The sequence below is a fragment of the Berghia stephanieae genome, chromosome 1, assembly GCF_034508935.2.
Source record: "Berghia stephanieae isolate SIO BIC M18660-M18661 chromosome 1, UCSD_Bste_1.3, whole genome shotgun sequence".
NCBI lineage: Eukaryota > Metazoa > Mollusca > Gastropoda > Nudibranchia > Aeolidiidae > Berghia > Berghia stephanieae.
Genome location: NC_088360.1, coordinates 119042181 through 119067343, shown reverse-complemented (window position 1 = coordinate 119067343; position 25163 = coordinate 119042181). Strand labels below are relative to the sequence as shown.

The 25163-nt window shown below is 35.4% G+C and overlaps 1 protein-coding gene across 1 annotated transcript; it reads right to left on the bottom strand.

Moving 5' to 3' along the window:
• Positions 1 to 3352: 3352 nt before the first annotated feature.
• Positions 3353 to 24583, bottom strand: LOC144962900 (uncharacterized). The gene is made up of 7 exons (XM_078896286.1): positions 24413 to 24583; positions 15663 to 17176; positions 14470 to 14693; positions 13855 to 13987; positions 12764 to 12928; positions 10344 to 10401; positions 3353 to 9687 (listed from the first exon to the last, which is right to left on the bottom strand). The coding sequence occupies exons 2-7, from the start codon at positions 17142 to 17144 to the stop codon at positions 9509 to 9511; spliced, it is 2241 nt and encodes a 746-aa protein (XP_078752412.1). The 5' UTR covers positions 17145 to 17176; positions 24413 to 24583; the 3' UTR covers positions 3353 to 9508.
• Between the last annotated feature and the right edge of the window lie 580 nt (positions 24584 to 25163).

The window sequence follows — 25163 nt, the reverse complement described above, 5'->3', positions numbered from 1 at the left end:
AATATCAACCTAAAAAGAATTAATAATCATGTGGCTGCATATTTGGTGGGCGACTATATTTTTCCTGTAATTTCGTTTTCAGATTCAAATTCTATTTCATTCCAGCTGAATTAAATATGGGCTTTATTGTGTTTAATTTAAAAAATAACATCAGCTTCAATCAAGCAAAAATGTGTACATATCGGGCCAATACTTTTTACGCGAGGTTTCTGACACTAGCCCTTCCCCCTAAGTTGCGGAAATCATGCAAAATTTGAAATTTGAGGAGGTGAGCTTAATAATGTTATATCACATTTTGAAGATTATCTTGTGCAAGTTGTAAGTTTTATGAAAGTCCATCACAGAATTATGCTTCTTGCTTAAAATCAAACAGTACGGATTGCTAACAATGCCACTGGATTGACTCCTTCCTGAGTAACTGAGTTCAACAAGTAATTGTCGAAGGTAAAGAGTCAAACACAACAAAAGTTGAGTCAGGAGTACCCTAAAAAGTGTCATATCCTCAGGGTGACAAACAAAAAGAAAAACATAATCGGCTCCCACTATGAAATCCATAACGAAGCCTTACAATATGTGGAGAATGAAAAATACCTGGGCATGACCCTGAGCAGTAGTATGAAGTGGAAGAAGCATATTATTGCCACTACAGCTACTAAGGCAAATAGAACCATGGGCTTCTTCAACAGACAAATCCACCACTGCCATCATTTTGTGAAAAAGAAATGCTATGAAACATATGTCAGGCCCATACTGAAATATAGTAGCTCAGTGTGGGGCCCACACACATCACAAGAAATCAATGAGCTAGAAAAAGTCCCAACTTCGGGCGGCCAGAATTGTCAGTGGAAACTATCAGCGGGATATGAGAGTAACTCAACTCATAAACGATCTCCAATGAAAACCGCTACATGAAAGACGTTCCTTAACAAACTACATACTCATAATATTCCACAAAGCACATAACTGAAAACTCGAAAATTCAACTAGACATTTGAAACGGAACAACAATAAAACAAGAAACTCAGCATCTAATTTTGAAATCCCCCACTCAAGAACTAACTATCATCTTTACTCTTTCTTCCCCTCCACGATCCAACTTTGGAACTCCCTACCAACCCATTGTAAACAAGCCCTTTCGACTGATGACTTCAAAAAACCAGTTCCTGTCTCCCTCTAAAACCTGTTACTGAAAAATCGGCCATGCAATCTTCAGCCTGAAGCTTTGGCCGTAATGGAAGAAGAATAAGAATTACTAAAAAAAAAAAAAATGTCAAAATTAGGTTATTGTACGCTAACAAAATAAAAAGGTAAAAACAAAAACATTATTTGCCCAGATTTTACGTGTAATGATTTTCAAAGATTAGATTAAAAAGATTATAATTTATACATTTAGCACTATAGATTTTCAGTCGAATATGTTACATAAATTGCCTAGAGACCTAATTTTAAAAATTGACCTTTGACTTTGAAATGAAATTTATCTGCAAATCTACACCGGCTCAATAAAATATCAAGTCAAATCATTCAATAAGGACCGAATGATGGTTTTGGAAAAAGGAATAGCCGTTCGCAACTTCCTATTTTATGGATTTATGGGCGAAATTCCCCTTAGGGCGGGTATAATTGGCCGCCTAGGCCAGTTATTTCTAGACTGGCTCATAATCTTGTGATCTCTTCTTTCGCTTTTATCAATTTAGTTTTCCATGAGACACAGTGCCCTTGTTCTGTTATGAGACCATGTGGTTTTGCCCAGGTAATATCTGGAGTCTTTAGCTAAGAGGCCGACAGTCAGACGGATTAATCTTTTTATGAGAAAGGATTTTAGTTTTCTAAACCTTTTCTCTATTTTTTGTGCTACATGTTTGGCCATTTGAATATGTCCCTCTCTGCAGGGTCCTTTGCTCATGTTAGAGTGCATCTTTTAAGAGGTTTCAAACACACATTTGGATTGCTCTTGCATATTCTGGTCCCTGTCTGAACTAGCCCCTTTTGCCTTCCTTTCTTTTGGGTGCTTTTAAGTGCAGATCCTTTATCTTTTACTGAAGTTGATTTGAACATTAAGGTTAAACTCTAAACATTCTAAAATCAATTACTAAATATTGTTTCAAATTTCATAATGATTGAAATTATAAATCAGCAATATATTGGTGTGGAATTTGGTCAATAGCATTTTGTGTTTGATGAATACAGAAATGGTAAAAGCATTAAGAATCATAAGCAGAAGAGCATCCCTTATTTAATGGCAACGGAATTCAATATGTATAATTTCAGGTAAGCAGTGATCTTCTTGCTTTTTATAACCAAACAGTATTCCTGTCAAACAGATGAAGCAAAATGCTTTTAACTGAACTGCTAGGCAATGCTTTAGAAGAAGCTGGTCATCTTATTAAATACATTCAGGCTGGTGTATCAAATGTAGCACTTATGTTAAAAACTGTACATCTATGGGAATTGACTGTGAATGTAGATTAGGTAATAATACTATGTTTTAATTTAACCGACGAAATACTGAAAAATTAAGTCTAACAGGACCAACATTGTGCTCAGTTAAGGCATAACACCTATCACGATCACAAGGGAACATCTTAAAAGACTTCATCCTTTTTGGTCATGCAAAGATAGGGTGTGAATTGACTTGGTACAAACCAGTACCATGAAGGCATTTCGTAAAATCTTAGGTAAAAATAAGAAGAAGAAGAAGAAGAAGAAGAAGAAGAAGAAGAAGAAGAAGAAGAAGAAGAAGAAGAAGAAGAAGAAGAAGAAGAAGAAGAAGAAGAAGAAATGACTTCCAAGACCTAGAGGAAAGGCTGATTTAATTAATGAATAATATTTTTTTTTGGTTTGCTGGAGTTTATATAAATTACTACTTTTCCAATTTTCCGTCCTAAAAAACGAAAATAAGTGATGTAAAGAGGCTAAGGGAGGATTGATACTGATAACCTGATGAAGGTAGGGTGACAAAGAATGACACGAGTGTCTTACTATCATCAACATGACTAAGATGTCACTTGTCCATCATCAATTCCATTAACTCTCTCCTAACCGATCATTTTCGGATTTTTTTCCCCCAAAAAGACAGGCTTACACAGCAGAAAAATTGATTTTCTTAAACAAGCTCTCTACAGGACAACTTCATGTTCTTATTAATTAAATAATGATCATTCTTCAAAGTTTGTGATGTACAAAATAAATCTGAATAAGAAAAATGTAAATTGTGTCGTAACAAATGTGACGATTTTGATGCAGGTGGTAAGGAGAGGGTTAATAAGAGTGTGATCCCCAATCCAAATAATTTTAGAAACATAATAAAAAGAATTTAAAAAGTAAAAAAAAAAATAGAAAGAAAAGGAAATTAATAAGTTTTGCTTTTATTATCTCGATGTATATAACTTTTATTGAAGCTGTTAAAATATGCAAGTCTGTCTATAATAGTTGGCCTTTTTTCCACAGAAACGGTTTACTTAAAACAATGGCAAAATTACACTTCTACAAGTTTCATACATTTACAAAAAAAAAAGAAAAAGTCACTGAGACTGAAAGTGAACACCCTTCCCAACAAAATGACACAAATATATAAATGTTATAAAAAATACAAGAAAAATATACATGAAATTGAAACTTTGCTTTCATTTTCATGATGGCATTGCAACCAACCCCGTTTGCTGACAACAGTTAAATTCCACACAACATTGGCATATAGTGGTCTGGTGAAAATAACAACATAGAACTTATGAAAATCTAGGTCAAAATATATTTTTAAAAAAGTGGAATGCATTATATCAAAAAGGATAACCGAAACAAACAAGCGAAACAGAATATAAAATTACCACATTGGTTTGAAATGTAAAATAAAAGCAAAGTCTATGCATGTTATAACCGTAAATTTAAAATCAATGACTAGATATATTACATAACTCTTGATTACTTGAGCGAAAATAAAATCAAATCATGTGTCATGAACTAATGATTTAATTTGAATTAATTCTTGTGACCATAATCTTTTTATAATCTTTATCAACAAACAATAATTGATAGACATTCTTTCTGACTTAAGCAACATAGCATAACTGCCACAACCTTTCAATATCATAATCAAACCAATAAAATGAAAGAACACTTTATAGACACACTCGGGAATTATCTCCTTATATAACTAATGTTTGAATAAACTCCTTGCTATTGTAAGGTTTTACGGGTGAATTACATCTAGACAGAAGGTAAAATGAAATGGGACTAAAAGGAAAGAATCATGTAATAGCGAAACAATATTCTGGTTCGGAAAAAAGAAAAGAAAAATGTTTTAGAAAAACATATGGTTGTTTGTTTCAAGTTTCTGCATGAAACACTGCTACACTAGCTCTTCAGGGACAAGTAAAAAGGATGAGGATCTGATAGACAAATGTAGATCTGCATTTTACAAGATTCAAAGAAAAATTATAACAAATGGGACTTCTTAATTCAAGGTATATAAGTAGATCTCAAGTGCAATCTACTCTGTGGGACAGGTCAAGACCATGTAATCTTATTCCAGGATAAGGACAGACAGCCATATGGAAGCGGAGAACAGATGTGCTGAAGAGATGGAAAGAGCTGACTTTTCCCGTTCTACCATAGGAGGTTGATAGGTAAAATCTATGAAAATAGAAGGCAGGGATATATATTTTAACAATAAATCAATGAATTGTGATATGTCTCAAGTTTTGTCCAATTTGATAAAGAAATCCACAAAACTGAATTGAGATTCACTTAACCATAAATGGTTAAAACATAAAGAAACAATTCCACACCCCCCCCCCCCCCCCCCCCCACTTAAAAAAAAGAATTACTGTAACAGAAATATACTGCAACCAAATTCATTTACATATTCGCATATTTAAAACTAAACAAATAATGAGGAAGGCTGCATGGCACAACAGCAAGGTCTTTGCTTCATATACAAGTTCGAATCCCGCTTGTATTGTGTACAAGTTGCCTAGCCTTAGTTAACTTAGTGGCATTGCACAGCTGAGTTATTCCAGTTTTCCCTTGGAATAGATCCTAAATAAAATATACCACACATGGTGTCCATTAAGTTGTTTTTGTTTGTTTTTAAGGGTTTTACGGCGCTTGCAACACATTAAGGTCATATCAGCGCCAGTAAAAAGGAAGAAAATGGGATAGTAAAAAGTTCTAGAATTACAATTAAAGCACCCAAGAAAAAGTAAGACATAGGGGAACTGGGAACAGATAGGGATCGGATGTAGATTCCAAGAGCATACCACCAATGCACTTAGTTTGAGATCACCTATATGTCTCATCCAGACACAAACACAAAATCCAACAAAGAGGAATACACTCAAATGCTTGCATTATACATTAAAAATAACAAATATAATAACACGCAACAGAGAGATGATTTACAAGGAAAAAAATATCATCTCCCAAAACAATAACTATGCATTTGACTGTTTCCCTCCCAGTCAAGGACTCCGGCCAGGGTCGGGACAAAACCGAGCAATCTCACACCAAGACAAAGACAGAAAGCAAGTTGGAAAACAGATATAAGGGGATAGAAGACACGGTAAGTACCTCCCTGCCCACTGTGGAGGTAGGGAACCCCACCCAGGTGTCCATTAAGTCTTTCCCAGCTTTTATAGACTTAATATTCTAAATCCATTATATATATTTGCATCTGGTGTTCACCATCTTCTAAGTCATACATTTGTGCCCATTAGCAGATTTGCTAACCCTTCATATTCCAAAAGTGGAATCAGAAAGTCATAAAATAGGAATTTGAGATAAAAAGTAGGAATTTCTTAACAATGGATAATTCTGTATCGAAATGACCACCAACTTTGCCACAAACACATAAAGACAATATTCCGGCACAGCTGGCAAACTGCATATCACAAGAATTAGGTAATAGAAAGGGGAAGGGGGAAAGGAGTGCAATTAATTTTCCTACTTAGCTCCCTTTGGCACTCTTTTTTTATAAAAATTACCTTTTAACCCCCTCCCCCCCCTCTCATTTTTTACTTCTTACCGTCTTCATTAATTTTTGAAAATTGGAATTTTAGAGAGATGGCAGAATTGTAGAAAAGGGAGAGTCAAAATAAGAATGATTCCCCCGAAAGTGGAAGGTTTGGCAGGTTTGCATTAATCATTGGCCTACATTACATCACGCAAGTTAGCAAAATAAACATGAACTTAAAAGACCTCATTTTCCTCTCTATTGAGGGATAGCAACAATACCACCAAAATCTGTGTAATGCGAAACCACGAAAGGAAATCGCTAAAGGTAGCTCATTAACATTTCCTAGCCCAGCTTGGTGTACCATTACAGGATGTGAAAACGATTTTTAAAATGGGTATTCTCATTTTGCATTGACATATAGTGTCAGAAAATGACCTTGCTCCGTCGATCATGCATTGTCAATTAAAATGATCAGGAGATGCTACACACCTTCAAGTTTAATCTTTGTCTGTCTATATGTAAAGCATTGATTGCGCGTGACATTCCTTAGAGTACTGTACACAATATTTTGAGAAAACAACTTACTTGTGTCATAAAAACTGCAATTCATTCAAGCACAGCACTCAAAAGAACAGCACTCAGAAGATCTTTTGAACAGTTGATGGCATGTGGCACACGCAAAGAATACGATTTCTTAAACGGATTAGCTTTTTAAATGAGTTGACATTCCACTTATCCGGTAAAGTAAATCAATATAATGTCTGAAATTGGGGATCAGAACCATCACAAAATGTAGTTGGGAGAGAAAGAGACCGAGAATAATAACAAAGTTTATTTATATTGCGCCCAATCCCGTAGGCAAAACAGCTCTTGGCTCTAGAATTTTTGTTTGTTTGTTTGTTGCTTTAGGTCTCTTCCAACACAATTGAGGTTATATGAGAGACCGCTGAAACAAAAAAACAAGCAATCTAACAAAAATAGTACAAATGTAAATCAAAATCATAACCTAAAGATATCATGAGCTAAATTATAAATAACCAAGAACAAACAGGCAGAAGATTTACAGAAAAAAAAATATCCCCTGTCAAAAATACAATCACAAACCAAAGAAGCAGGATAGGCTAGTAAAGAGAAGAAGAAACGACATCACTATCGGATCGTACACCCATGCGAACATCATAGGTATATGATTCAAGGGTGATGCTCCCATCCAACCACCCGCGCTCTAGAATTGGTAAGTTCTTGAAATATCATCTAAATCATGCATCAAATACACCAAAACCATTTCCCTCAAATAATGCCCAAAATTACTATTGTAAACAAGAGAACAAACTATACTGGTATCAATGGACCAACCAAAAAAATTAGACATACCAATCACAATTATATTAAGTAACATTTGATGTTTAATAAAAGGAAGGCAAGACCACTGAAGAAGTTCTGACAACAGGAATCAATACATTTATTAGAATATGACCTATTAGTCAACAGCATTTCATTTCTTTTATAAATGTAACTAAAAATGCTCAATCATAAAAAGATACTTCAATTACACGACACTTGTCAATAGTTTATACCTGGCATCTAAGCACTTTTTTTTTATCAGTTTCACCAAGTGGGTAATAAACAGTTCATAATATTCCACATACAACCTTATAGGATGATTTTTCTGATTTTCTATTTTTAAAGAACGCTGTTTTACACCAAAGGATACAACCATTAATATCAAATAATCAAATGGTATAATCATATAGACATTCAAAGCCTATTTGAGCACATGTTTAAATATCGAATAAAATAACCACGGACATTCAAATCAGACAATGCATAGAGATTAATTCTCAATTCACAAGATAACATTTGTTTTTTGTCACAGCCAACATTATGAAAAGAAATTATAAGTGATTTATGAACAAAATATGCATTAAAATTTACAAGTTAACTTTCACCACTTCTTTCACTCCTTTAATAGATCATGTAACAACATAAATAATTTCCTTCTGAATATAAGATTCATGCAGTAGCTACACTTACTAATTGAAGTATGTTTGCTTGTTTGTATTTAAGGGTTTTACAGGACTTGCAACACATTTTAGGTCACAACAGAGCCAGTAAAAAGGAAGAAAATGGGATGGTCAAAAGATTCTAGATTTACAAATAAAGCACCCAAAGAAAAGTAAGACAAAGGGGAATTGGTTCAAGTACAGAACAGTTGTAGATTCCAAGAGCATACAATCAATGTACAAAAGTTAGAGATCACCTAAAAGTCTCATCCAGACACAAGCATAGGATCCGACTAGGAGGAACAAACTCGAATGCTTTTATTATAAATTCAAAACAACATATATGCCAATAAATTAAAGAGAGATGATTTACAATGAAAAAAGTATAATCTCCCAAAACTATAAGTCAACATCATTTGACTGCCCCCCCCCCCCCCCCCCCCCCCCCCCCCCCCCCTCTCCCCCAGCCAAGGACTCCGTCCAGGGAAAGGACAAAACCAAGTAATCTCATTCCAAGCCAAAGACAGAAAAAAAGTTGGAAAACATATATAGGGGTATAGAAGACACAGTAAGTAACCTTCCTGCCCACTATGGGAGACTGATTGAAGCAAAATCCCATTCGATGGTATTGGACAAGAGATTTGTTCTTTAATGAATTCTTTAGCATGATGCATCTAAGTAAAAAGTTCAAATTCATGATTAGAATCCATCTATGCTGAATTCAACAGGAGGGATATATACACAAAAATGTTCGTGATAATTCAGGACAAATCATTAAAAAAATTAAATTAAGGTGTTATAAGGCCAGAAGAACATTTGGGTCATAGTCATATCAGTGCCTATAGTAAGTACAGTGGAACCCATGTACAACAAGTCCGGATGTAACAGGGACCCGTTGTGGACAAAACCAAATTATCCCACTCAAAGGACATAGACAGAACACCAATTAGGCTTGGATGACAATCAAACGTTGACAGATAACTCAGTGATTGTTCTCAAGGGACACAGCCCTCTGCTCTAAGCTATACATCAAAAGGACAAATCAAGGAATGTACTTTTAAAAAATATTTTAAAAATACCACCCCCCAAAAAACAAAGCCTGCACATAGTTATCAAAATAATATGTTAGTATTGGAAATCATTCACTATCTTTCAACTAATTAATATTATTCACTCCCTAATCAATTAATGATGTACTGAATCCTGAGACAATATGTATTCCAAACCATATGTGCATATACTAAAAACAGAATATTACTCATTCAAACATAAATTACTATGAGAACTCAGATCAAGTTTGAAGTGAAGGGAAAGAACTAAATCATGCCACAGTCAAAGACGCATCTTTCCTGGATACAAGATATAAAATTGGGGCACAGGTATTCATGAGGTAAATCTAATTCATATCCTTTTGTATCCAGATTGTCATGTCTCATAAAACATTACCCTTTGGTAGAGTATTTGCACAATATTTGTAAGGCGTAGATGAATTGACAACACGATAAAGTATCTGGGCATATTTTATAATTACACATGAATTCCAAAATATATCTTAGTCTTTGATGGGAAACATTAGGACGTTTGAACGCATGAAATTAAGATTGGGTATTTTGGATAGAATACTCTTGGCTTCACTGCTGAGTTCTTTTGAAGGCTCAATGTTCTTATGAAGCATGTCGGAAAATGGTTCTAGTGATGTTAAACCATTGTTGAAACTGTCATTTTTGAATACTGTGGAATAAAGCATTTTAAAATGATAAGAATACTTAAATCATTCTTCATCTTGTTCAATCTATTATTTGTATATTTTTATTTCATTTTTAGAAAACAACAACAACAAAAAAAACAACAAAAACAATACAAAATAAGTAAATAAAAAATTGAAAAGAACATAACAAACAAAAATATCCTCTCCTCCCCTCAAAATATTTTTTTAAAATCCAAACTGACACACACACAATCCCACATATAACTTTTTTGTTACTCCCCAAATTATCATGGATATTACAAATTCAGTATTTATTATGATAAATTGAGAATGAATCATCTGGAATTAATGATTATTATGCTGTCCCTCCAGGAAAATGCGGCCGCATCCTTGACCGTCACGCAAAAACATGCATAAATGTCAGATTTTTGGGATAATTTATGGCATAATGTCGAATTTATTGCATAATTTATGGCATAATTGCCTTTTTTTTGGGCATAATCTTGGCATAATTTTGCCCAAAAAATGGCATAATTCCGCAGGGACAGATTATGTTGTAAAGATTGAAACATTAGAGTCAAAATTTATTAAAGGTCGATCTAAGTTTGTTTTAAAACAGAAATAAACTAATTATATGAGTTTTTTAACAATGAAATCTGGAACAATATACAAACATTACCTTTTAATGGATTTGTAAGACCACTTGATCCCCAGTCAAAGTCAACAGGTGGAATATCCTGGGTGGGACAAAGAAATGGTAAAAACTGTTTTAATTTCAAAATTTACGATGTCAATAAATATGCATGTTGTATGTTATCATATTGCTGGAGGAAAAGAACATCATGATAGAATATGACCCTTCATTTCTTTAACATTTAAAGCCAATATACCTAAATGAACATTTGTTTAGTAAACTATCAACGTAATTGTTCTTGGTGAATAGGTTTACAAAAATAATTCTTGTTTCTTCTGCATATATATCTTTAATGGACAGAAATTATTGGAGAAGGTATTACCCTAAACCAGACACTCGCTTCCCTCAAACAAATTTGGAAAGCAACAGAATTATATTCCAGCACAAAAACTAAAATAAAGATTTTTTAAAGTAATGTCTTGATGCTCTTTGGATCAGAATGTTGGAAGAACACAGAGAGTATCATCCAGAAACTTAAAGTATTCCACAACAAATGTTTGCGATGAATCTTCAAGATAAACTGGCCAAACACAATCTCAAATGAGGACCTGAGAGCGAGAGCTGAAGTGGAGTCTCTGAAGAGTCTCAATAAAAGGAAAAGATGGCAATGGTTGGGGCATGTCTGTTGCAGACCGATGAAACACTGATAAGGAAGGCTCTGCGATGGACACCCCAAGGAAAGAGGAAGCGAGGCTGCCCCAAGGAGACTTGGAGACGTATCGTGCCAACAGGCCCAGAGAGGATTGAGTGAGTGAGTGAGTATTACACTGAGCACAATTTTAAAAAGCACCACAAAATAAAAAAGTAAATAAATAATAACGCGAATTAATCCTCTTTGGGCAGAGAAACAGAAACAGAAACCAGACGTAAATCCACGACCGGCGGCAGCAGAGAAGCAGACCAGAATACTGGCTTCATGATGGTAAGAGGTCAAAGCCGAAAAGACGCCCCCGACCAGATTGCAGATCTGTTGTCACCAAAACGCAAGCTAAATATCTCGTGCTGGAATGTTAGGACCCTATATCAAACAGGAAAACTGGCACAAGCCCAGCGCGAGATGTTGAACTACAAGATCGATTTGCTAGGCATATCAGAGGCAAGATGGACAGGAGCTGGGAAGCGCCAACTCTCAAATGGCGACCTGATCATTTGGTCAGGACGAAAGGATGACCAACACAGAGAAGGTGTTGCCCTCTTGATAGCCAGGCAAAACAACAAGTCACTATTGGAATGGAAACCGATAAGTGTAAGAATTTTATACACAAGACATAACTCAAAATACACCAAACTATCAATCCTCACATGTTACGCACCTACAGAGGATTCAGATGAAGAAAACAAAGAAGAATTTTACGATATTCTAAGAATGGCCGTTGAAAACATTCCAAGACATGATATGCTCATGATCATCGGAGACCTTAATGCTAGAGTTGGCAATACACAAACAAATCAGTCCTTTGGAAAGGAAGGCATAGGGGTGATGAACAACAATGGAAGCAGACTGGCAGAATTTTGCGATGAACACAACCTCATTATTGGGGGGAACTTTCTTCCCACACAAAAACATACACAAATTGACATGGAAATCACCAGATGGGAAAACAGAAAGTCAGATAGACCATATAATTATCAACAGAAAATGGAAGAGCAGCTTAAACGATGTCAGAGTCAGACGATTGGCAGACATTGGAAGTGACCACCATCTTGTCACAGCCAAAATCTCTACTAAATTGATGAAAACAAAAATAGCAAAACAGAAGGAGAAACGTTTCAACACAGATAAATTGAAAATCCCAGATATCCAAAACAATTTCAATATCTCAGTAAGAAACAAATTCAGTGCAATACAAGATATTACAAACATGACAATCCAAGATTTCAACCACGTCATGCAGGAAAGTGTCACTGAACACTTAGGACACAATAAATCCAATACAGAGAATTGGATATCAGCAAGGTCATGGGAGCTCATTAACCAAAGAAAATCAATCAAACTAAATCTCCTGAACGCTAAATCCCCCCGACTGAAAGAAAGGCTATCCAGTGAATACTCATTGAAGGATAAAGAAGTGAAAAAATCCACAAGGAAAGACAAAAGAGATTTTGCCGAAAATTTAGCAACTGAAGCAGAAAATGCAGCTGTAAGACAAGACACACAAACGCTATACAAAATAACAAAAAAGCTCTCAGGAAACAGAAGTTATGGTCAAGAGAAACCATTAAAATCCCAAGAAATAAATAATACATAAATAAATAAATAAACAATTCAATGAATAAAATTTAAAACTACAACTTGCAAAATGTACTATAGTAAATCCCTTTTTTGTCATCACAAACTATAAATTAAATAGATAACTTTTTAAAAACATAACAATACAAATGATCCTAAATATCTTTACCATTACCAGGGATTTTTTTGATTCCTCTGGCTTGCTTGTATCTAATAACGCAGGTGTCGTTGCAACTAGATGTTGGCTTTTCTCTGCTGGGTTTGGCCCTCCCCTGATAGGCTCTAATATACCAAGGCCTGAGGCATAGAATGGAACAGATTGCTTCTTCTGGCTAAAAAGCTGATTTAGAGAAGAGGAAAAAAAAAGTATATTCAAATCATTTGTTTAATGATCAAACCGCTAACCTAGAATCAAACTTGGAAATTAATGTATAGAATATGGTTGCTTTCATATTATCATTGCATTTTTGTCAATGTCTAAACATTACAAAATAATAAATGGTCATGTACAAAAAAAAAACTTAACACTCGAACTAGACCACAACCTCTGAATTATTTTTACAGATTAATGTGTCCACAGCCATATATTATATTAATCACACGGTCTGTTCATAGACTTGCACTAGTCAAAGCCTTTCATAGATTTTGTGTGAAACTATTTCAACCCAAAGCGTTATCTTTTCACTTTTATGACACAAGGAGGCAATCCACTAATAACAGACAACCATGTTGAACTAATGGATAAAAAGCAGCCATTTATGTTTTATCAGATTTTCCAGATCTTATCCTCTTATCCAATATATGCCTGAATGGATATCTTCTTCTTCTTCTTCGTTCCCGTCACGTCACATGGTCAGTCCGGTCTGGTGAATGAAGCCCACAGTGGTCCTGAGGTCGTCCTCACTTCCGTACAGCTTCTTTGAGTATGGGGTTGGGTCAGGCCAGAATGGATATAAATCACTGCCGTTTTAACTGGTTTTAACAGTGACTATTCTTTCAATAATCCATCTTGTGGCCGTAGAGTAACTCCCCCCTTCTCCCTCCAAATAAACATTGGCAATGTTATTCCAATATTGCTAAATAAAAGGCAAAATCTAGTTATTTAAACAGTGGAATCAGATCTTACATAATACAGCTTTACATCAAAACAAACTGAGCGTGTCAACAAAATAAATCTATGGTAATCAAGAACTACAAAATAGTTGTGTGTCATCATATATTCCCAGGTAACCAAATTCAAATATTAAACAAATAATAAATACATACCACATTTTTTGTGTCGATATGAAGCGTGTTGTATATTTCCTGACAGCAAAGAGAGCTGCTCCATCCATAATCCAAAGCATGAGAGGAGTTCACATCTTTCAATCGTCCCCATGTGCAAACTACAGGGTCTTTACTGAAATAAGTTTCAGAGAGCAAATTAATATCAAATACTCAAATATGTGAGTGACAGAAGGAGTTAAAAGTATTTGTGACATTTATTTTCTGAGCAGTGGAATGAAAACGCTTCTAGCTTGATTTGACCTTATGTTGAGGTCCCAAGAGTAGAATCTGTATTGAGGACTGCACTTGAGAAAAATATTTTTCATGCATATTCCTTTGATGGCAACAGCTAAAATTCTGAGTCCGCCTAGTATAAGACAGCATTGAATTAGTCCAATTTCAATATATTATTCAATAATCTGAACAGTAACTGACATTTTCCTAGAAATATAATATATTAGTAATTAGTGCTTTGCCATGTTGACTACTAGACTTGATTGTGATATCAGGAGTACAAATATTGGTCTTTTGCTAGAAGATATCATAACATTCAGTAGACCAGCTAGTATATTGGAAATAAATTATTTTTTGAATTTTCTTAATACTACCACTCACTTCCTAAGTTCTTTCACAATAGTCCATGTCTCCTCTTTTGCATGGGGCGTAACTTTAAGACCCATTTCAATAACTGAAGAAAGGTTGTCTATTCCGCCGACTTCCACATCAGCCTTGTTTTTATCACAACTGTCGTGATTTTGGGAGGCAATCCTTTGATTTCTCTGATATGAATCTTCTTGGAAACACAGGAAAACAACCTTCTCTACCTTATTGGTCGATTCCTGTAGGGGGAAAAAATTGACTGATCAATGCAATTAAAAGAATGTTTTGTTAATTCTTTTTCATCATTGGTAATACAGGAGATTGAATTTCGCAAAAAGTACACCCTTTATATTTTGAGACCATCTAAAACCAATATATGTTGGAAAGAACAACATACAGCTGGCTAACTATTAATATTCTAAAGGATTTAGGCCATACTAGGGCTAAACAATAAAGGAAAAACACACACACACACAAAAAAAAAAATAATAAAGGAAAAAACCAGTCCTACAACCAACAAAAACACTCCATCAAACACTTAAAAAATATACTTTAAAGATCTTATTACATCATATTGCAGCATTCAATTCCGTGGAAAATATTGATTTGAGTTGTGAAGCAATATTGTTCATTACGTTTCACCCTTATCATGCTATCACAACTGATTAAGACATCGTAAGCAGTACTGAATAGGGAACAACAGAAGATGCTTGAAATAAAGTAATTCTTTGCCAAAGCCATTTTGGAGTTCAGCCCTTTGTTTGTCACTGCAAAATGAAATTGTCCACACATTTCTAAGAGGGAATATAGACCGGTTCAAAAAATGGTCAGCGTCAACAAAAATCATCAATGCTGTCCAACTGAGAAAACAAGGTATTGAAAATTTTTCTCAATTATAAAATACTGATGTACAAGAAATGTGACACAAATCGAAGATATCAGTGCAAAGAGCAATGCCTTATCAGACACAGGCGAGTGTCATACCACAAGACCACATAGCTGCACATAAATTTACCTGTTACAAACTGTTAAAAGCAAAAGTAAATATTTTACATCATTCAAATAAAAAATATGGAAACAATAGTTTACAACAAATGCATGTTTAAAAATCAGATGAAAATCTGTTAAGCAGCATATGGAGCAGTGCTGTAAAAATTATAAATTTAAAAAAATGAAATGAATCTGCTGCAAAAGATGTTAAACCCTACCTGTACTTTTGATGGCACTGATTCGCTTTGGGTACATGAGGGAGCTTCTTGAAAATCACTTTCACTAAAATCATTGAAATCCTCATCATCGTCAAGAGCAGCAGTTGCCGGGGTCATGGATGTCTCATTGAAAGATGCCCAATCACCATCATCATTTGCATTGTCAGCTGACCCAAAATTACCAAAGTCATCACTCCCATTATCATTGTCATTAGTTTTTGCTGATTGAAAACCCCATTCATCATCAAAATCATCATCCTCTGTTTGATTTGAGTCAACATTTTCCTCAGCAGCATTCTGCTTCTCATAATTTACATCTGAATTTCCAACACTATTTACATCCTGATCTCTTTCTTTCTGATTATCATCAGAATTATTTGATCTAAATGAAAAAGAAGGTACATCTTCTTCTTTCTCACCATCATTTACTTGGTGAGAAGAAAACTCTGCGAAATCGCCAAAATCATCACCATCATCTTCAATCTTATTATCATCAGGTGAAACGGAATGTTCACTGTGGTTCACTTCTTTTGGGATATCATCTAAATTTAAAGGAATGTTTGGAGAGATGTCATTGGGCAATGGGTTTGAATCACACATGCTTTCAACACTATCTATTGCTGCCCTATCATTTTTACTTTCAGGACTGTCACCATTATTATCCCTTTTATGTAATGAGTCATTTTCTGCTTTTTGTTTTGAATTGTCCATAACTCCTTCAAATTGAGAAGTTTGCATATCACTCCAAGCTCCAAACTCATCTTCCTCCTGGCTGCCTTCAAATGGTATATTAGATGGCCTGTCAGAATCAACTGCATCTACATTATTTACTACCTGATTACATTTAGTATCAGGTTCATCGGATATATCATTACTAGAATTTTCCAAGCTATCTGTAATTGATGAGTTATCTCTTTCTATAGCTTCAACACTTTTTTCTGTATCTTTAACAGTGGAATATTCAAAAGCTTCACTTTTACTTTTGACGTCATTTATTTCAACACAATTCTTATCTGAGTGTGAATTGTCTGAAATCTTATCATTAACGATTATTTCCTTTGAGTCAACACAATCTTGACCAGTTTCTGAAAAGCTTGAATCAATGTCACAGTGCCCTTCACCCACAATAACTTCTGATGTAAGAAATTGAGAAGGTTCCGTGAGATCAGTTTCTCTAAACTTATCTGAAGCAAATAAATCAGTTGGCATCTCCTCTTCTTTATATATCATACTTTCACAAGGATTACTTGAGGCACTGTCAGATCTATCAAATGTCTCAGTTTCATCTTTCAAAGAACTAGCATCGGCAGAATTTGCTGTGCTGTTACCACTTTTATCTACATCACACTTTGCTTCTTTCTCAGTATTCTGTAAAGTATTGCTAGATGCCTTCACAGGAGCTGAACTAAAACATCCAAAATCATCATCATCAAAGTCTGAATCTTCAGATGAGGATGGTAACGGTGGAGGAGTTGATGCCATTATCTTGGCAGTCTCAGTCTTTAACAGGTTACCTTTGTAATGAAAGAACGAAAAAAAAAATTATTGAACAAACATTACTTAATTTTTCATTATAACCAAGAATGAAAAAGAATACAAAAGAAGCCGATAATTTAGTAAACAAACCTTAAAGTGAGAAGTAAATGAAAGTGTTGTGGTTAATAATAAACAAGGTAACCTGGGCAATGATAATTTAAATTTATTTATTTATTTGCTTGAGTAGACCTATCAACTAAATATCCTCGTTTGAGTTCATTGCTACATATTTCAGCCCATTTCAGAGCATTAATTTTCATATTAAAAAATTGAAAAAAAAAAAAATAAATAAACGGAAGAAAAAAATAATATTTTGAACTTCATCTATTACCTCAGTTCAAATCCATACTATTTCTAATAACTTGGTACAATTAATCAAACACATAAAAGAGCAACTTTAATCAAATCAATTTCTCATGCAATAGAGAATATCTAAATACCTTGGTTCTAAAACAAGCATGTAAATGTTTATAAAACAATCACCCATCTTGTAAATAAATGTAATTAATAAATAACAATAACAATAAACATTTTTATATTACAATAGATCAGTTCACAGCTTTGGTCGCATGAACTGCAAGAAAAGAGTGTCTTGCATCTGCCATAATTCCACTCACTGTTGCTAGTTCACTACATCAGTAAGATGAGTATACATTCGTGCTGACCAGTGACTTACGTTTTGCTATTGACCATGACACATCAATACAGATATATATATATAATTATATATATATATATATATATATTATATATATATATATATATATATATATATATATATATTATATATATATATATAATATATATATATATATTATATATATAATATATATATTATATATATATATAAATGAATTGTTAGAAATGCAAGCTGACTGTATTAGATTAAATATATGTTTATAAGGAAGAACTTCCATAAATAGGTGCCACTCAGGGAAGACCCGTGATTACACATCAAATGTCACAGTTATATATTATACATAGATGTTTATTAAACAATAATGTACATATACATACAATCTTGAAGTCGGGACCGGGCCTATTTGTTCGAGAATTCAGTGTTTTCAAGTTTTCCATGTTGAGTATTTTACAGAGGATATGAGGAAGTATATGAGGGAGGTAAATGTGGGTGGTCTTGATAAAAGTCATATTATAATGATAACTCTCTGTTATTGTGAACTCTGTGGGGAGTCGATAGTGAGACAATTCAATTTCCTTTTCTCTGCCATCTTTTACAAAATAATGAAGAGAGATTTCACTGGTGTTGCGTTTTGTGCATCTTGTCTTGTTCAATTACAGAAATGGAATGACAATTCCCACTGTGTGTGCTTGATAAAAAGAGAAAGCCAGCATATCGAACTGTGGATTACACACTCAGCATGCGACGTCATTACCTACGAATCCGGTACCTAAAATCACTACTATCACTTAATACCCTCTTACCCATAGCAGGCTAAAGAGAGAGGGAGGGCATTGCTCTCATCCCACTATCCCCACCCTTAATTGTTTATATCATTTTAAATTGTAACAATTACTGCCTAAGGCAATCACTGCCAAGTCTCCCATCCCTGCGATACTGGTCATTATGCGATGGTACTGGCACTGCAGATTAAGTACCATAAAGTGAGGTAACGATGGAGTGATAGGTGGTGTGCATGTGCGTAAGACACTGGTCAAACATGCTTCGCAATTCCCCCTCAGTTCAGCATGCACACACACATATTATATACCACACACATGCACGTGTAACACATTAACTGACACTTAGCACTATGGGGAGAGAGATGACATCTTTCATTTCCGTTTAACACAAACAATTGGTGAAAAAAAATTTAACAGAACGCAAGGGAATTTCCAGTTTGTTCGAGATTTCCGTGTTGGCCTGGGAAAGTGTTCGAGATTTTCGTGTCGCCAATACTAACGAAATAGTGATTAAAACTGGGAATTGCACAGAGTTTGAGATTTCCGTGTTCGAGATTTCCATGCTCAAGTGTATAATGTTAAATTTATATTTCATCTGCTGGTCCACTGGCAGCCAATGCAGCTGCCGTAGTAATTCAGAAGCTGCAGTTTTCCTGTCTTTCAGCAGTACAACGCGGGCTGCCATGTTCTGTATTTTCTGGAGTTTGTTTATTTTGTCCTTTGTGAGACCAACAAACAGTGCATTGCAGTACAGTGGAATCTCCCGATTACGACACTTCCAAATAGTGACAACCTCCTGATAACGACATTGACCCCTGACATTTTCTATCTAAGATCAGTAAAAAAAAACCCTCCAAATAACGACGCACTTTTTGATAAAACCTCCGAATAACGACATCATTTTGGCGATTTTCTGCAGTTTTCGTAGATATCTGATACTAAAAATACCGAGTATGAGTACCCAAAGTTTATAAAAACGATTCCTGCTTGAACCAATGAGAACGCAGCTTTTAAAACCAATGAGAACGCAGCTTTTTTTGACGAATCTTGGCTGATATGCATTAATAAAAACCAAGGTATAAATGTAAGTGTAAGCAAGTAAACACAAAATCTTGGAAAATGTGATATTATGTGGTGATAGAAGTAGTAGTAGTAGTAGTAGTAGTAGTAGTAGTAGTAGTAGTAGTAGTAGTAGTAGTAGTAGAAGTAGTAGTAGTAATAATAATAATAATAATAATAATAATAATAATAATAATAATAATAATAATAATAATAATAATAATAATAATAGTAGTAGTAGTATAGTAGTATAGTAGTCGTAGTAGTAGTAGTAGTAGTAGTAGTAGTAGTAGTAGTAGTAGTAGTAGTAGTAGTAGTAGTAGTGGTAGTAGTAGTAGTAGTGTTTTTGTGGGAGGAGGAGGAGGAAGAGGAGGAGGAATTTTATCTAACTCGCAGCGTCCCAATGACCTGTTTTTGTTTGTTTTAAAGGGTTTTACAGCGCTTGTGACACATCTATGTCATATCAGCGCCAGTAAAAAGGAAGAAAATTGGATAGTAAAAAACATTCTAGATTTACAATTGAAATGACATAAGAAAAAGTAAGACAAAGGGAAATGGTTTAAATAGGGAACAGATGTAGATTCCAGGAGCACACTATCAGTGTACTTAGTTCAGCTCACCTAAAAGTCTCATCCAGACACACGCACAAGAGCCCTCTAAGAGGAATACACTACAATGTTTTGTTTGTTTTGTCAGTGTTAATAAAAACTGGTCCCGCAGGCCTTACCACGCCCACTTAGTCCGCCATCTTGGAAACCTTTAAATAACGACACCTCCGGATAACAACATAAAAACTCGGTCCCGTGCATGTCGTTATCGGGAGGTTCCACTGTAGTCCATTTTCGGGAATATCAAAGATGTTAACAATTTGTTGCAGGTTTCCCTATTAATAAATGGTCTGATTGTTCTGATATTTCTTAGAATGCAGATAGCATTTGTTCTCACATTGTTTAGCAATGACTATCCCGCACAAATCTTTGGGCCTCTTTTTCGCTCACAAAAAGCCCGAATTCGCGTCAAAATATGGGACGAAGCCGTTTCGTATATGCTATTTAAAAAAATTAAATACGAAGCTGTTTATCGATGAATATGACTGAAAGTTGGCACACAGTTAGAAAAAAGGTCATTTTAGATTATGTCAAGCGACAAAACTTGTGCGATTACCAGAAGACCGTTAAAAATAGATTTTTACTCTTTGGAGTAAAATATTTCTAAAACTACTGGGCGTGGAGGTTTTGTCGCTGACAAGGTAATAGATGAACATTTCTTCTTTTTGGTTGTAAAATTTCATATGAATATGACGAGTACTTTTCCCGTATTTTACAAAACACCATCCTAATTTCCTCTTCAAGTTTCAATCTTTTAATTCACTTATTACGCAAGATACAACCAAAGGTCAAGAAAGAATGCCGAAAAAGCGTCCCATATTTTCGCGTTTTTTTCCTCTTTGCGGGTCATCCAAATAAATGACACCTTTGAAACTGCATAACTTGTTTATTTATGAATGGATTTTCAAAATTCAAAAACATTTTTACTCAGTGGAGATAGGGCTTTGATTTTAGACAAAAATTTTCCTTAAAAAGAGAAAAAAACATTTTTCATAGTCATTGCTACATTGTTAATATGTTTGTTCATAGACAGACCACTCTCTAAGGTGATGACAAGATTTTTTGCTGATGTTGTGAGTTGTATTTTATCATTATCGTTGATTGTCAGTCATTCATCATCATAGGTTGTCACTCCAACACCGAACCCACTCCACAGCATCTGGGGAGCAGACTTAGGTCATGGTCAGTGCAGATGGGCCCATCCTGGTATTCTCTAAGGATGTGCTCCATCGTCTGCTTGGGCATCCACATGTACACAAGCTAGTCTCAGCTCGCCCCCACTTTTTCATGCTTCCAGCTGTTCTCCCAAGTTTTGCCCGTGCTCTGTTCAGTGTTACCCATTCATTCCTGGGGAGCTCAGTTCCGTCAGGCAGTTTCTCTCTCGGATCCTCAACAGCTTCATTTGCATGATTGTCCCACTCCCGCCATGTGGAAAGTCTGTATACAGCTGCATGGTCAGGGTTGATAATTTCTTCTGTCATGAAGCTCTTTCTCGACTTCAGTCTACTTGTCGTTGGGTTGTGGTCAAGGACGGGGTACGTTGGGTCCATTTCCTGTTTATATTTCTGGGCTTTTGAAGCAGTGACTCTTCGATTGCAGGGAGGTGCAACGCCACACAGCCGGTGGAGGACAGGAAGTTACCATTAATGATCCGGCAGGTGTTATGTAGCTCAGAGTCAATCTTTTTGGCAGGGCAAGATCTTGCCCAGACTGGTGAGGTGTATTCGACTGATGAATAGCAGAGGGCAAGTGCAGTTGTCCTGACTGTTTTTGGATCTACTCCCCATCTAGTGTTTGCCATCTTTGCTTTTGCTTTCTTTGTGTGCTGAAAAAAGGACAGTGTACTGTCTAATGTGACACCGATGTACACGGGGAATGCGTTGTTCTCCAATATGTACCCATTCCAGGAGATGTTCAGTTCCCTGTTGGCTTGGCGTTTTTTAAAATGGAAGGCACACGCTTGAGTTTTTCCTGGGTTGGTATTTAGTGAGTTCTTTAAATAATACTCAGACAGCGTCTTCAGGACATCTGTCAGTCTCTCCTCAATGGTCTTGAAATCAGAGGCCTGGGACACAAGACACAGATAATCAGTAGATAGAAACCTTCGGATGTCTATGATGTACTATGCCCAGCTAGACAGCTCTGCTATGTTGTTTTATTTTGAATCAGAATAATAATAAGCGATTTATGAAAGGAACTTAATAAATAATGATTTTGGCGAATAATGTAACATGACGGGAGGCCTACCGAAAGCTCCTACAAAGGGAAACAACTCAAGTCAAATAATATTCCCTCAACTAACCCCAGAAAAAATAAAACCTAGTACCTTTAACTAAATAGGAAAAACAAACACCCTAGCACCTTTGCTAAGACTTATGATTAACCCTAAAAGAAAAAAAAATCCTCCGATCTCGAGCTAACCCTAATAGAAAAAAAAACAACCCTCGGACTGCTTTGCACTACCTTTCAATACTTCACAAATCAAAATGTGCGGCCGAGAATCAAAACAATGGTCAATCCTCCGATCTCGAGCTAACCCTAATAGAAAAAAACAAACCCTCGGACTGCTTTGCACTACCTTTCAATACTTCACAAATCAAAATGTGCGGCCGAGAATCAAAACAATGATCAAATTAGGAAACTTTAAACTTTCACAAATCTATCAAGGTTTGTTCTAGAGTTTTTAGAATGCTTCTAGAATGATGACAAATTGTAGCTAGAATGAACACATGACAAAAGATCAACGGTGAAAATACAAATTGTAAGAAGACTGGGGATGTAGGAGCTTTCGGTAGGCCTCACAATATGACATTGGATATTATTGTATTTTGTTTATCAATTATTTGATACTCTCAAATGTATAGGTTTGGGGTTGGACATGCCAAAGGAATGTAAATATCTAGATCGCTGTGATTATCCCCAGACACCTGTCTGGGGATAATGAAAATTCGTTATCCCCAGACATATATTTGAAACTCCGCTCCTTTAAACAATTATCCACATTCCAGAATATTGAATGTTTCCAAATGCACATAGAAATAAGGAAAGTTAATAAAATATCTATAAAAACATAAAATTAACCAACATTAAATCAGTTGTTACTACATATACACAATATGCGTCGACTTCGAAGTGGGTGGTTTAGCCGTCTGCCCAGAATCGACGTTGTGGGTTCGAATCCTGGTTCCGCCACTTTTTTTTTTTTTTTGTGCGAGTCTATTCTTTTCCCCTTTTTGTTTGGCCTTTTGTTCCGTTTCTGAGCATGAATTTCTTTAAAATTATTTTTATTAAAAAAAAATTATTTTGTTTTTTTTTTCTCCTCTATCTGACCATTTGGTCGCTCTCTGAATATTTCTGTTTGTATGCTTTTTAATTATTTTTCTTTTTAGACACCTTTTGAGATCGGAGTGGGGAAGAATATGACAATTTGCTAGAAACTAGAAAGGAACCAAGAGAGAGGGAGGGAGGGAGGGAGGGAGAGAGAGAGAGAGAGAGAGAGAGAGAGAGAGAGGAGAGAGAGAGAGAGAGAGAGAGAGAGAGAGAGAGTTAAAAAAAAAGAATTAAGGAAAGTTAATAAAATATCTATAAAAACATAAAATCAACCAACATTAAATCAGTTGTTACTAGAGCGTTGACTTCGAAGTGGGTGTCATGGCCGAATGGTTTAGTCGTCTGCCCTGGAACTTTTACCAGAATCGACATTGCGGGTTCAAATCCAGACAGGTGTCTGGGGATAATGAAAGTCCAGCCTTTTCGTTATCTCCAGACAAGTGTCTGGGGATAATGACAGCCTATCTAGATAGATAGACGTCAAGAGTTAGAAATTATCTCTATTCTAGAATCACACTTATTTGTGTGTTAGATCTAGTATTAGTATTAGATACGACACGAATACTATAACCTATCCTTTTCAAAATATCACAATGAAGTATTCTATTTGCCTTAAATCGGTCGACATGACGCGGTCTGATGTTAGTTGACTCAAGTGAAAAGTCTCTCAAGACGAAAGTGGAAATGGGTGTGGACATCAGTTTTGTTGACTCGGATTCGGGTGACTGAAACTGAAACAATCCGTTCCGATAAACTGTCAGCACCATCCAAACTTAAAAGGACAACAGGTCTTACCCTAGGAAACATATGCATGTGCTATCTTCTGGGAGCAGATTGAGTAACATATACAGAAATCGTGTTTGCCCTTTTAAAAAAAATATTCTCTTTAGTCTTTACATTTTATTGATTGAGTTGACACGGTAAACAACAGATTAGACCACTGATGACGACATGTTTTAGGTGTTTGCCATTTCCATCTAAAATTTAGCACCAATAGTTTCTAGTCAATGGCACCAAATTCTGAATAAGAAGCACCACCTTTGAACTCGTTAAGTTCACAATAAACCAACATACAACTCAACATGCAATGATGGCATTTAGTCATATCAATATTGAATGTAATATTTAAAAGATAATAACAGGTTCACAATTGTGAAGAAATAGTCTCAAACTCTAGTTATTGTTATATGACTAATGTGTTCAAAGTGGCATAGAACAAAGGGACATGACCGATGATTTTGTTGTTGATCAGATAGTAATGGTTGAATTATTCCTCTTTCATTTTGTCTTCATTGCCCAATGAAAATAAATGAGTTATGTAATTGGTGGTGGTGGATACAGGTAAATAGAGAAATGTCTGTCATTAATTTTTATTGTGCGGCTACGTGGTCTCTTGGTATGACACTCGCTTTCGGATCGGAAGGTCCTGGGTTCGAGCCTCGCTCGGCACATAGTTGAGTCCTTGGAAAAGGCTCTTTACTCACATTCTCTCACCGTACTCAGGTGTAAAATGAATACCTGGCAGTTGACAGCGTCGTCTGTGTCA